We start from the raw sequence: 14,142 nt of genomic DNA, 5'->3' as shown, positions 1-14,142 counted from the left end.
CGAAGTGTAACTTACAAAGGCGGCTGGTGATGATGGTTTATTCCCGGGCAGGGCACCATTTCTTTATTTCCAAGGATAATTCAGTGTAAATCACCTTAATTAAAAGTGTCAGCCCAGCCCATGAATATTGTACTTAGGAACGCGTTTCCTGGGTCCCAGTTATAATTTAAAACCCATGGATCACTAGGCAGCGAGTGACTGAGCAAGGAGGGAAATTGTTGGGGGCGGGCTGTGGAAACAGGGAGGGACGGAAGGCAGAGCTGATGGGCTGGGCGGGAGCCAGGCTGCCTCCAGCTCAGGACTTAGACCTCTCTTCTGGAGTCAAACCATTCCCCAGGCTCTCCGGGAAACTGGGAAAACTTGGAGTTGAAGGGGTTGATAGAAGCGAAGGGGTGGGGGTGGGCTACTTCTCGGAGCAAGGGAAGGAATCGGAGGCTGAACTGGCCACATGCAAGCAAAGGGAAGAGCTTTGCTAAGAATAAATGGAAAGATGGGGTTACCAGAACACAGGCTGGACATCCTGACCTCGAATGACCCCATTCTACTTAAAAGTAAAGTCAATGTGCACAGGATCAGCAAGACCCTGCCCAAAGTTGCACAGCAAGCAGAGACGAAAAGAAACTCAGGGTTCTGCACTAGAGCCTAAGTCCCATGTAACTTGAGAGAAGCAGCGTTAGAACTCAAGTTCCAAGCCCTCCATGGGCTGAATGACCACAGAAGTGTCCCCAAGTGTCTTTTAGTCTGTTAGTCAACTTTGTAAAGTTTTGGTCATTTAGTGAAATTACTATCTATCTATCTATCTATCTATCTATCTATCTATCTATCTGCCTGTCTCTGTCATATACAGTGAATATAAGTAATTCTTTATAGCCATATCCCAGTCTAGGGTCAAGTATGACAACAGTGTGGATAGCAGATAGCTCTCTTTGTGGGCAGAACGGTGATGCTCTTAGTTGTTTACCGAGCGGCTGAAGAAGTTAAGAAATGTTAAAAGGGGCTGGAGAGATGGCTCAGCAGTTAAGAGTACTGGCTATTCTCCTAGAGGACTCAAGTTCAATTCCCAGGACCCACATGGCAGCTCATAACTGTCTAACTCCAAGATCTGACACTTTCACACAGACATACATACACACCAATGCACATAAAATGAAAAGAAACAAAGAAAAAGAAATGATAAAAGTTGTGAACTAACAAACTAGCTACTCCTCAAGGACAGCTCTGTATGCCCAGTGCCTACATTCTGACCAGGCATAGACCAACAAGGAACGACCTGGAATAGAACAGAACCCTTACTGGCAGTCCTTCCTATTCTGTGCTGTTCCTGCTGTGTGAACAGACTCTAATCTGATACTCAGACCTGGACCTTCTCCTCTGTGGAGACTGGGGGTCTCTGCACTGCCGTGTGCATGAGTGTGTGCATGTGTGTGTTCCCCTACGTGTCTATATCTGTGGGTATGCATGTGCCTAAGTATGTCAGTAATTTACAGGTGTCTCCATGTCTGCATGTGTCTGTGTGGACCTCTGGACACGAGCAGCTCCTCATCCTGTCTGCATGGCTGCTGTGAATTTGTCTTTATGGCCATGTCTCTGGGAGTGACCCTGTGGCCTTGTGCATCTGTATGCATGTCTGAGTCTCCGGGTGTGACTGCCTGCATCTATGTGCCTGTTGGTAGAATGGAAGTCTGTGTATCTGCCTTGAGACCAGGGCTTCTCAACCTCAGCACTATTGACATTTTGGGTCCGATAATTCTTTGTGAGGGGGCTGTCTGGGATAGTATAGGTTGTTAAACACCATCTACCCACTAGATGCCAGTAGCAATCCCCATTCCACACCCAAGTTTGAACAGTCAGAAATCAATCAAAACTATCTCTAGGGGCTTAGGATATAGCTCAGTGGTAGAGCATTTGCCTAACATACAATAGGTGCACATGTATGTGTCTATGTATGTATGTTTATATGTATATTCAGACATTGCAAGTGTCCCCTGGGTGGGCACACACACCTCATTCCACTGAAAGTCACTATTTTAGCCATTTCTGCCTATGCTTTTGCTTACGCATTATGCATTTCTCTGTTTGGCCTAATGGGTACCCAAATACACCTGCAGGTCTTCCTTATGTATACACTCACTAAGTCCATGTCCCGTGTATTCTGCTTGCAATGTATCTGTGTCCTTTCATGCTTTCTGGTTGTCCCTGAGGTTGTACTCTACATATGTGCTTTGCATGGGAGTCTGTGCGGAAAGCCGATGAAAATGGGTTGTGTCTGTTTCTGTGCATGTATCAACAACCCCTTGTATGTATGTATTTGTGTGTGTGCATGAGCATCCGTGCATGCATGCACGCCAGCGCGTGAGCACAATGCAGCCGTATAGTGGGGGCAGCATGCAGGAAGGGACGGGAACGGGGATATTAATGTTTCTGAAGTGGATCTGATTTGATACGTCTTGTTCCATTGTCAGCATCTGTTTAGCGGGATTTGTAATACTCTGTGGCTCCGGATCACTCATGCTTAGCGTGGGATGTGGCCTTGCATACCAATTTTGTTATTAAACACAGCCCTTGCCTCCCCCACAACCTATCCATCACCTCCCACCCCAGCCCCCGCCTGTTCTGAACTGCCCACCATATTTCAGGGCCCAGCTCCCTCCTGCCTGCTGCCCGATGCCGGAGGGCCTGGGGCTGACAAATTGAATCAGGGGGAGATCATTCCTAGCCTAACACAGTTTGCAGCATGTTGGAGGAAGAATTGACAAGAGTCATGTCAGCCCCATCACCCCAATCCCATAGGAACTAAGAGCAGGCTGAGAGCAGGGAGTGGCGGGAAGGGAGTCTCTAGGGCAGACAGAGTCTTCAGGGCTGATTCTAGGTAAAGCCACTATCTTCCAACACTCTACCTGGTGCCTGTGTCCCCTCCAGGGGCCATCATGGTTCTTGGCACCTGGTAGAAGTGGAGCTAGGTCCCACGCCACTGGGTTGAGTGGGCTGGGTGGAGCTAGGCTTAGCTGTCTGGACCATACCATGCTTGCAATGCCTTCTCTTGGGATTACCTTGTTAATCTACCTTTGTTCACGTGACCTGGGCACCAGGTGGAATGGTCACCCTGTTCTCTTCTTTCTTGGCAGCAAGAATTCCCTTCTGAAGGATGCCATGGCTCCAGGCACCCCCAAGGTAGGTGGCCACTTTCCCTCCTGCTCATTCCAACCTAAGTGTTCCCAGGTATGGCTCCTCCTAAGAGAGAGAGGCATTCCTCACAGATTCCAAATTGCCCCCAGCATCTGAATGTCAGCAGATGGTACTCATTGCCCCAGAGGTAGTGATTGTGAGGGATGGAAATCTGGAGAGAAAGATGTACTCACAGGATACCTGGTCTCATCCCTATGGGGAAGGCTGCCTGCTTTCTCTCCGGGTCTCACATTATTCCCCTGTGTGTTTCATGGCAACTGAGAAGTGGGTGTTGAACCTTGGAGAATGTATTTATTCAGTGGGCGGGAGCGTGGGAAGCTAAGAACAAATGCTAGGCCATGAGAAAGCCCCCAGGGACCCCTGAGGGTTAAAACAAAGTGAGGGTCTTAGGAGGATCACAGGAGAGTGTGTCTCCCACTTCCCTAAAGAAAAGCGGTTTCAAAATGTCTGGGTGGTCAGGGGCCCAGTAGGGAAAGAGGCATGAAGCAGTCCATATATTTGAAAGACCTAAAGTCACCAGTGACCTCTAAATGGGTAATTTTGGGAAAAGGAGTCAGTGACAAGTATCACCTCCATGACTTTGGCCAACTGTCCCTTGGGCCTTGAGAGGAGATAGACTAATCACCCTCATTCAAAACTTGCTAAGCGAAGCCAACTGTGAAAGAGGAACAGAGAATCCAGCCCAGCTTGGGACTGGTGCAGACCCCGGCCAAGGCCTGGAATAGAAAGGGATAGGGCAGCCAGGCAGCTGTGGACTGGAGGAAGCAAGAAGCCACAGAGGCCTTGTTTGGCCCTGAGTACCATGTTTAACGGTGAAGGAACTGAAGTTCTAGTTCAGCTACTACCTGAGTGTGAGTGGCAAGACCGAGACACCAGAAACCGGAAGGGCTTGTGTTCTCAGGACCAGCCCTGGCAGACACAGCCTTCATCCATACTTACGTGACCCATGGGTCAGAATGTATACCCAGGAAGTCTTAAGCACAGACACATGCCTGCAACCTGGGACACTGATCACTAGATGCAGAAAAAAGGGACCAATACTCACCTATTCCCAGGGAAACTCCCCAGAGCTGATCAGTCGTTGGCTTCTTCTAGGCCTTGACCTCAGCTTTAGGGAAGCAGGTCATAGGAGAAAGGGGCAGAAAGCAGAAGGTTGAAGTGAGCTACTGAGAGGACAGGGAGGGAGAGAGAGAGGGAGGGAGGAGAAGAGGGCGAGGGGCCCTTAGACAAGATTGATGGCCTCGTTGCCATTAAGAAAAAAATTAGCCGGTGGCGGCTATCATATTAAAGGGTGAAGAAGCCGTGAATTATTTTCTTAAAGATCTTATCGCTTACAATGATAATTTTACCTTCCAAAAGGCCACTTTTAATGAGGCGAAGAGCCAGGCAAAAAGTCATGATTTAATGCCAGGATTTTTTTTTTTCAAAACACATTTTACTGCTTTTTGGTCCATGTTTAAAAAGCGCCAGTGACCTTTTTTTATTCCGCTTGCCCCAGGTGTAATGTTGAGGCCTCTCAGGGCTTCTAACCTAGAGAGAGCCAGAAACAGACAGAGGAGAGCTTTGTGACTGTTGGGGGGCCACAGACTCTGTCACGCTGTTCTCTCTCCTCAACATCTTCCTTGGGATTGGGGAAAACGTTGCCTGACATCTTCTGGGCTGGGGGTATCAACCCCCAGCCCTCCCATCAGGCTGTGGTAGGTGAAGAAGTCCTATCCCAGGCCGTCTGCAGCCTCTCTGCTCCTCCAGCTCCTGAGTTATGAATATATCAGGGCCCCCTGGCACATGAGCAGCTGGGACCAGACCCCCTCACTGCTAGGGCCCTTGACCAAGGATGTGTAGCATGGCCACCGCATGCGGGTCACATCCTAAGGTTCAGTCAGAGATGAAGGATAAATGGCCGCTCCATCTTCCCCAAATTGCTTTCTTTGGGCTGTCACTGGTGATTTGGCATGGGTTTCGAGGCTGTGGGGGGACTTCTGGGGAACTGTGTGCTTCCGGCTCAAGCTGTGCAAGATGAAGAAGGGAGGGGGCGTGGGTTGTTTTCAGGCCTCTGAGCCCCCATTTGCAGCTGAATAGGCCTCGCCAAGAGCTGGCTCTTTGAGCTGAACGTGCCATGTGGTATTTAGACTCGTGGTGCTTGCGCACAATCTAAAGCAGACAGTTTATTAATCTAAACTGCCGGCGTATGTAGAAGAGGCCATCTGGGATTGACGGAGGGGGATTAGTTTTGCTGGGGTTTTTGCTGGGGTCATCGCCACAGCGCAGGGCTAAATGGACCCAGCGTACATCCCTAGCTACATGCTGGAAACTCATACATATTATTTAATTTACTGTCTCTATAGTGGGGCTGCCGTCAGCCTGTATTAGGGGCAGGCAAGGTGGCAGGTATGTGGCTTTATCCCCAACCCTTCACATGGGTCCCAGAGTGTCTGCTCTGGAAGGAAGAACAAAGCTCATCTGAGAGTGGGTAGAGAGTCCCTCCCCTCGAGGTGGAGCTTAGCAGAACAAGGTTCTATCTAGCCAGTGTTGAGGTGCATGCATGTAACCTCGGCACATGAGAGGCCGTGTTAGGAGGATCGCTGGGAGTTCCAGGCCAGTCAGAACTAAGAGTGAAACACTGTCTCAAACAAAATCAACAAGCAAGGGTCTATATGTAGACCTAACACCTGTTATCCGTCCTCTCTCATAACGGGACTTTTGTGCTTGACCGCGTCACTCCAGATGTTCACAGTAGTCTGCTATTCCTTTGCCCTCCCTCTGTCTCACTTCTAAAACTCCTGGAGGACAGGAGGTCCTGGGCACCAACTGTTGGTCTCACTTGGCCTGGGGCCATGTGTCCTTTTCTTCTTCCAGTCCCTCCTGTTGTCTGCTTCTATAAAGAGGGAAGGAGACTCTCCCACGGCGTCACCACACTCTTCTGCAGCTGACGACCTGCACCACTCAGACAGATACCAGGTGAGGACGGTGTGGCAGGAGGCCAGGACAATCTCGCCTGGGTGAGAGACTCCAGCCCATGCATGGTGCTAGCTCCTCCTGACAAGGCCGGAGCTATGTTTGGTGCTCTTTGTGTCCAGTGCCCTAAGGGGGCTTAGAAAGCACAGGCCTTGGGGAATGGGCCTTATTAAGAGATGGATTTTAGAGTGAGATGCCACATTCTTTGGGGCTCTGCTGGTTCTGCATACTTTTGAAGGATTCTATCCATTGGGGAGTGGCTTATGGGATTCTTGTCTTATGGGAGGGGGCTAGAAGTATAGTCCAGAATCACTGGAGATTTCTAGCCTCAAAAGACAGACCCCTGGAGTCAAATAAGTATGTGTTCCTGACAAACCTCAATATCAAGTCCAGGGAAGAAGCAGGCAGATGTTGCCTGTGGGTGTCATAGTCAAACAGGAAGGAAATAAGTCCTAAAAAATCAGAGCAGAAAGGGGACCCAAGGGCAACTGCGAAACTTTTGATGGGCTTTCTCTGAGGTAGAAAGGAGAAAGACCTTCCTCCAGGGTCCCGCCGGGTCTGGGAGATGGAGCGCTGCTTTTGAGAACCCACTCAGATGGCAGAAAACAAGATCCTGCTCCAAGGACCATTTGTTTCCATGGCAGCAGGGCTTTCTAGGGAGTCCCAGTTTGGAAGGGAAAAGGGATCTGACATGGAAAGGCAGAGCAGCAGGTGCTGGTAGCCTGGGTGGACAGCCGTGGTCCCCGTAGGCATCCAGGGCATCTTGGCTGGAACTGAAGAAAGGTATTTCCTCTGGAACCCCTTCCTCCGCTGCCATCCATCAGGATGCCAAGCTTCCAGGGTGGAGTGCCAAGTGCAAATGGGGCTGAGGACTCGACTCTCAGATAGAGCACTTGGCTTAGAATGGAGCAATCTCAACACCATTCAGGGAAAGAAGACAAAATTACTCTAGGTCTCAGAGTAGGCTACTCCCAGCCACTCCTCAGTGTGGGGTTGAAATGCATAGTCCAAGGGGTGAGAGATTTAGCTCAGTGGTTAAGAGCACTGGTTGCTCTTCCAGAGGGTCCTGGGCTCACAATCATCTAGAACCCCAGTCTGAAGGGATTCAACATCCTCTTCTAGCCCCTGTGGGTACCACACCCACATGGTGCACATATATACATACATACATATATACATACACACATATGCAGGTAAAACACCAATACACATAAAAAAGAATAGTAAACAATTTTTTAATTATTTAAAAAATAATAGCCCAAAGTGCCATGGCTGGGGGAAAAATATCTATGTACCCATGAATGCTGTTTTGTTTTTAAATAGTGTGTGTGTGTGTGTGTGTGTGTGTGTGTGTGTGTGTGTGTGTGTGTGTGCTCACACACACATGCAACACATAAGTGTAGATGTCCACGGAGGCCAGAAGCATTGAATCCCCTACAAGCAGAGTTACAGGTGGTTGTGAGAAGTCTGACTCGAGCGCCAGAAACCAAACTTGGGTCCTCTGGAAGCGCTCATAACCCATGAACCATCATCTCTGCTGCCCCATGAACCCTCTTCTCAGAGAGACCCCAGTCAGCCCCGGATACTACACTAATAAGACAACCAGGCTGTAGGTGGAAACGTGACCTGACTCTAGGGACTTTAGGTGTAAGGAGATAAAACTCTGCTCCACAGAGTTCCCTTCCAACGGATAGGCAGAGAGGCCCGCCCTCAGAGATCCATCCTCCCACTGCTCACTGCATCCTCAACACCACAAAGAGGAGAAAAGGACCACCAGGCACCAACTGGCTTGCTGACCCCATTCCACTCCCAGATGTGTTTCTTTGTTCTCTGAAGCATATGAGGAAAGCCTCTTGCCTGAAGGAATGTACCCACACATTCCTAACTGGTGTTTATTTGTACCTGATTTAGGGAGGTATGGAAACCTCTAGAGCACATTCAGGTACCCCCAGACTCAAATTCTACCCCATTCTAGACTCAAAACAGCCGTCCCTACTTTGAAATAGGTTCTCACCATGCTGCCCAGTCTGGTCCCAAACTCACAGTGATCCTCCTGTCTCTGCCTCCCTAGTGCTGGTATTACAGCAATGTGCCACTATGGACAAGCATTTCAGGATCTTTTTTTGGGGGGGGAGGTGTTGGTACAAAGCCTCATAGTGTAACTCGAGCTGGCTCACACTCAATGCAATCCTTTTACCTCAGCCTCCTGAATTGTAGGATTGCCAAGTACCTTCTTAAATGACCAATCAGATTAAGCAATTTATAAGCTAAAAAGTTCAAGTTCCTTGCTTAGCACCAACGTTCTGTGATTTGGATGCAACGTGTATTCCCACTTACACTCTTGCTGCTCCCTTCCACAGTGATTCAGTCTCAGCTTACCGAACTAACTCTTATATACACCGTACCTGGCCTACACATATTACCATACAATGCTGGATTATACCTGAAGAAGATGAAAACTTAAATGCATATACACACACTTTCACACAAATGTTTATATCAGCTTTTTTCTTAGTCAGAAGGAACCACCTTCAGTAGGTAAATAAATATACAGGGCAGTGTGCGTGCGCACTACACCACACACATACATACACACACATACAATTACATCATGTATATATAGTACATTTTCAATATCCATTCTTTAAAAATATTTAGATTTCTTTATTTATATTTACATTTATTTATTATTATGTTTTTGAGACAGGGTTTCTTTGTCCTGGCTGTGTTGGGACTAGCTCGTAGACCAGGCTGACTTTAAACTCACAGAGATCTGCCTGCCTTTGCCGGATTTATTTATTTTTATGTATATGAATGGTTTTGCTTTCGCGTATGTATGTGCACCATGTGAGTGCCTGGTGTCCTCAGCGGTTTGAAGAAAAAGTCAGATCCCCTGGAACTAGAGTTACAGATGGTTGTGAGCCACCATGCAGGTGCTGGGAACTAAACTTGGATCCTCTGCAAAAACAATTCCTTTTAACTGCCTAGCAATCCTGCCAGCCCCTCATTATCCATTCTTGTCGAGGGACATCTAGGCTGGTTCCATTTCCTACTTACTATAGATAATACGGCAGTAAACATAGATGAGCATGTCTTTGTGGTAGGACATCGAGTCCTTGTTGACCAGCCATTCCCTTACTCATTCAGCTCATTCAGAGCTGGCCTCAGCACATGGTTCCTGTCCTGTCCACAACTATATTCTTCCCTCTACCTCTCCCTCCCTCTATTTCTTTGAGACTGGGGAACAATGGGGATTGAACCCAGGACCTCATGCATGCTAGGCAACCACTCTAGCAACTGAGCTACCTCTCCTCCCCTTTTTTCCTTAGCAGATTCTAGGTAGTGTCCCACTAAGACAGCGGTCAAAGTTGCAAGGCTTCTTGAGACCAGAATCTGGAAGCTATGCAGCATCGTTTTCATTGCTTTCTATTGGGCAAAGCAAGACCCAAAGCCAGCCCTTAATCAAGGGGGGAGGTGATGCCATTCTGGAGAGAACCTGCAAATACTGGTGACCACATTTAATGTATCACAAGGAATCTGACTCTTTACTAGACTTGGAGTTCCTCCAAAGCAAAGACCTGGCCTGAGCCTTCCTGAGCAGTCCCTGTCCTTGTCTTCATTATGGCTCAGAGTTTAAACGTGGTGAAAAGGGAATAGTGGGTTTCTAAGATAGCACAATGAAAGGAAAATCACCACAAGCCTCACAGAGGGGGTAATGACCAACCTGCGTTTCAGAGAAGGAATAGAAGTTCCCCTGGGTGAATGAGGAAGAGAGATATTCTAGATACAGGCAATACTGTACGCAAAGAACATAGTGGAATAATGTGGAATGGTATATTGAGGGACCTGGTACAATCCAGTTTTGTTGAAAAGGTACGTGCTTCCAGAATTAAAGCTAAATGTTCCCTGGATGTGTTTTTGGAAAGTGAAATTGGCAGGACATGAAACCAGAAACCAGCTGGGGATCCCCTGCTTGTTCTGCCGTCCCAGGCAAATGTGCTGGACTTTACACATCACTAGAAGCTGGGCATTCCCAACTACCCAGGAGGCAGAGCAGGACCAATTGCAAGCTGAAGCCAGGTCCGGCTCAAGTTCAGAGTTCAACTTGCTAGACCCTGTTTGAAACTAAAATACTGAAAAGCGACGGAGGTGTAGCTCAGTACTAGAGCACACTCTTAGCATGTTTGGGGCCTGATTTTGATTCAGTCCTCAGTATGGGAAAAAAATCAAATCAAATCACCAGATTAAGCAGAGGGTATTGGTTTCCGGTTTGGATTCCTATTGTCCCCTGCTGAGTGTCTAACCCACTTCAACCATGATGTCACTTTACCATGGCAACTGTACAAGGTAGAATTCATGGTCTCCAGACTTTTCTAGTAATATAACTTATGAGAAACAAGTTAAAATTCGAAACAGAAATCTGTGTGTCCCTCTATCCCAGATTGTCCCTGTGTTAGTCAAGATTTCCATTACTGTAACCCATTCCTGAAATGAACAGCTTACTTTGGCTCATGGTTTTAGCCTGTGATTGGTTGGCCTTGTTGCTTTGGGTCTGTGAGGGCACAGAAGACTTCTCACTAGGCCCACCTCTTCCAGGTTCTATCACCTCACGATAGAACTCAGCCGGAGACCAAGCCTGTAACACACGGTCTTTAGGGGATATTCTAGTTTCAAACGAGAGCAATTCCCCAGCTCTTTATTGGCTCAGGGCTTGGGCCCACTGACAGCTCCTTCACGGTAGACCTGTGTTTAGTGACTAGACTAGATATAGATGAGCAGCCTTCCAAGAAAAGAAATATTTAAATAGTGAAAGTACACATGATCAGAGACTGAGAAAACTGAGACAACAAACCCAGTAACAGGGTAGGAAAGAGCAATGGAGCCTTGCCAGAGCCCTGCTGGATAAACAGCAACGAGCCGTGGCTATCACAGAGCATGGAGCCATCTGAACCCGGCACACAGTGTTCAAAAGATCTATCGATAGCTCTGCAGAGGTGGTGGTGGGGTGTCAGGGCGCAAACGACGGAACAGATGTGGTACAACAGACCAGAGGAGCAGGCCGTGCAGTGCAAGTCAAGTTGAAGATCTCTGGTAAATCCTAGAGAGATTTAAAGGAAGGGAGAGATGTTAATTTTGCCCAAAAGAAGGATCATGTGGGGAGGATTGGTTGCAGGGAAACTGGAGATCAGGAAATGAGCTGAGAAACACCTGCAATTGAGAGAGCCAATAAAAGCTAAGCATTGTGAAAACCAAAGTAGTCAGGGAAGAAATCCTGAGGGTTGTCCTCCTATAGCTGTGATGTGCTGGCTTCTGGGTTTGCACAAATGGCTCTTAGCAGCCCCAGCTCTGGAGTGTCAGCCCACCAATGCAAATTTATACAAGCAAAAAAAAACTATAGAGATGAATATAATCTTTCAGGAGGGGAAGCTTAAGGTTGTAAGAGATAGAGAGGAGGTGCAGATAAGAAAATTTAAATATTTAAAGGTAGATTCCCAAGATCCAGAAGATTCGCAGGACAGTGGTGGCACACACCCCAACGGAAGGCAGAGGCAGGCGGATCTCCGTGAGTTCGAGGACAGTCTGGTCTACAGAGTGAGTTCCATGACAGCCAGGATTATTAAAGAAACCATGTCTCGAAATGGAGGGAGGGAGGGAGAGAGAGTGAGAGAGAGAGAGAGAGAGAGAGAGAGAGAGAGAGAGAGAGAGAGAGAGAGAGAGAGAGAGAGAGATTTCACCATGAGGGATAAATGGGAGTGGCATCAAAGGCAATCGAGTGAGCACACTTGACAAATGTCCTGAGAACCCAGGAGAAAGACACCTATTTAGATAGCTGTTGGCCTAATGGGCACGTGATACTTATGGGCGCTCCGGGAACGGCCTGCAGGCGATGAAAAGTGGGGTATCCTACACCGGGCTAGAGGCTGTGATGAAGTGGGCTTTGGCGGCGATAGGCCCCGCAGATGAGCGGGAATGCCTATGCCTTCTCCCTGGAAAAGCACTCATTGGAGGTGCTGCCCTGGACCGGCGCGCGCAAACCAGGAGCCCAGGTCGAGCCCAGAGGCCGATGGAGCGTGGCGTGGTGGGAAGCACCAGTGGGCAGCCCAGGCTGAGGCGGAGAGTCCTTAGGGGCTGTGGGAGGGGCCGGAGGGGGCGGCCCCAGCAGGTTGTTACCCCGTAGCCAAGCCGCAATTTCCTGGCCCGGGTCTGCCCGCAACCCCCTCCCGTGAACTTTCACCCCCGCGCGTTACGGCGGCGGGTCACGTGATCAGGACCAACATGGCCGCCGCCGCTGCTAGGAACTGAGGTGCCGCCGCCGCCGGGCAGCCGGGGGGAATCCGCCCGCATCGCCGCCCTCGCCTGCCGGGCTGCCGCGGGGCCCAGAGCACCAGGGGCTGGGGCTGGGGCGGCACCGCCCGGCGGCCGGGGGGTCCCGTTAGAGCAGCCCCGGCGGCTATGCCGAGGGCCCGGAGCGGCCGGCGGAGCAGGGGGCCCGGCGAGAGGGAGGAAGTAGGTTTGTTTACGGGCTGTTTGGGGCGGGGCGGGCCTGGATGAGGGTTAGGTATTAGGGTAGGGGCCGGGACTCCAGGCCGCATCTGACGCTCTGTGCTTTATTTTTTTTTTTTTTTTCATCTGCCGGGGATTTTCTCCCAGACCTTCCTGCGAGTGCGAGCCAACCGGCAAACCCGACTGAATGGTGAGTCCGGTCCGGCCCCTCCCTCCGCCCCACCCCCGGCCTCCTCCCTCCTTCACTGCCCGCAGCTCCTGGCTTGCCCCGGTCTCTTCATCATCGGGCCAACTGACTTTTTGGCAGTCCCAGCGTCTGAGAGTGCAAACCAAGGCTACCGCCCTCAGTTTCCCCGTCTGTCTAATGGAGGGTTACGGTACTCAGCTCGTGCCCAAAGCCTTTCTAAAGGCCCGAAAGAACCCTGGGGGACAATAAGTGTCGGAGAATGAGGAACAAGCTACACAATTCCACTCGGGAGCTCAGCTTTGAATTTGCAGACTGCTGGGACCTCACTATACAAGTCGGCAGGGCGCTGCGAATGTTTTTCTTCTAGTTTTTAATCAGTGCCCAGTAGTGTGAATGCAGCCTCTCTGCTGAGACTTGACAATGCCATGAGATCTGGAGTTCCCACGGCAACAGGAACTAACTCGTCCCAGGGCTCTTTGAGTTATCAGTCGGCCCACATTTCACAAAGGTGATCAGCGTGGGTTCGACAGCTCTTAGAGGCCTTTTCTGAAAGCAGGCCGCGTATGCACTACCTGGCGGTCCCTCTTTTGGATTCAAACCTCTGGAGCATTCCTGTTTGCTGAACACAATTGAATGGTCCCGCTTTTTGTGCTGACTGAGGTGTGGTGTAAGTTGGGGTTCGCTGTAAAGGGCTTAGGGTCTCTGGGCCAGCTGGTGAGTCAGACCATGGATGTTTACGATCCCCAGCCCCTACGACTTGATTGCGCCCTCCAGGTTTAGCCCAGTGTGGAAAAGAGAAAAACACTGACTGTGGGCTGGCGCCATTCTGTCTCTGAGAGGGAAATACCTGCACGTGTTTTATAAATAGGGAAACTGAGGCTCTGGGAGTTGAAGGCCGCTTGTTTGATAGCATCAGTTGGTGTAGGTGAGCATGATTAAAGCCCGCTGTTCCAGCTTCAAGGACCCAGCAAAACCTGCCACATCGCGGAAAGCTTGTTCAGGACTTCCAGGAGTGGTCAGGGGAAAGCCAACCGTCCTTGCTTGCCTGGGAGTTTGCAGGTGAACACGGCCTGTCAGGGGCTGGAAGGGACATCCAGCAGTATTACGCTCACTCCTTTCTTTATTCAGTGGTCAGATCTTTTTGTTTGGAGATGAGGGCCCATCATATAGCCCAGGCTAGCCTGGAATTTACAGGCATTGAGCCACCATTACCCAGATTCAGTTACTGGATTTACCACATCATGGGTAGTTAGCCTCTTCTTACCCAGGGAGGTGCCTTCAGGTTTGGCAAGAATGTAAGGGACCTTTGT

General features: G+C 49.5%; 1 protein-coding gene across 9 annotated transcripts in view; it reads left to right on the top strand.

Annotated features, from left to right (window-relative positions):
* The window catches only part of Rnf220 (ring finger protein 220), a 229,267-nt gene that overhangs the window by 198,603 nt on the left and 16,522 nt on the right, over positions 1-14,142 (top strand). For 4 of the 9 annotated variants that reach the window (XM_075947129.1, XM_075947127.1, XM_075947128.1 and 1 more), the window contains exons 4-6: positions 3,126-3,171; positions 6,043-6,144; positions 12,793-12,835. In XM_075947129.1, the coding sequence (XP_075803244.1) occupies positions 3,126-3,171; positions 6,043-6,144; positions 12,793-12,835 (191 nt within the window). Of the gene's footprint in view, positions 1-3,125; positions 3,172-6,042; positions 6,145-12,452; positions 12,653-12,792; positions 12,836-13,338; positions 13,500-14,142 lie in introns of those variants that run through there. The other 5 variants (XM_075947132.1, XM_075947131.1, XM_075947134.1 and 2 more) reach the window with 4 other exon arrangements.

The sequence above is a fragment of the Microtus pennsylvanicus genome, chromosome 13, assembly GCF_037038515.1.
Source record: "Microtus pennsylvanicus isolate mMicPen1 chromosome 13, mMicPen1.hap1, whole genome shotgun sequence".
Classification (NCBI taxonomy): Eukaryota; Metazoa; Chordata; class Mammalia; order Rodentia; family Cricetidae; genus Microtus; species Microtus pennsylvanicus.
This window is presented reverse-complemented; position numbering and strand designations above follow the sequence as displayed.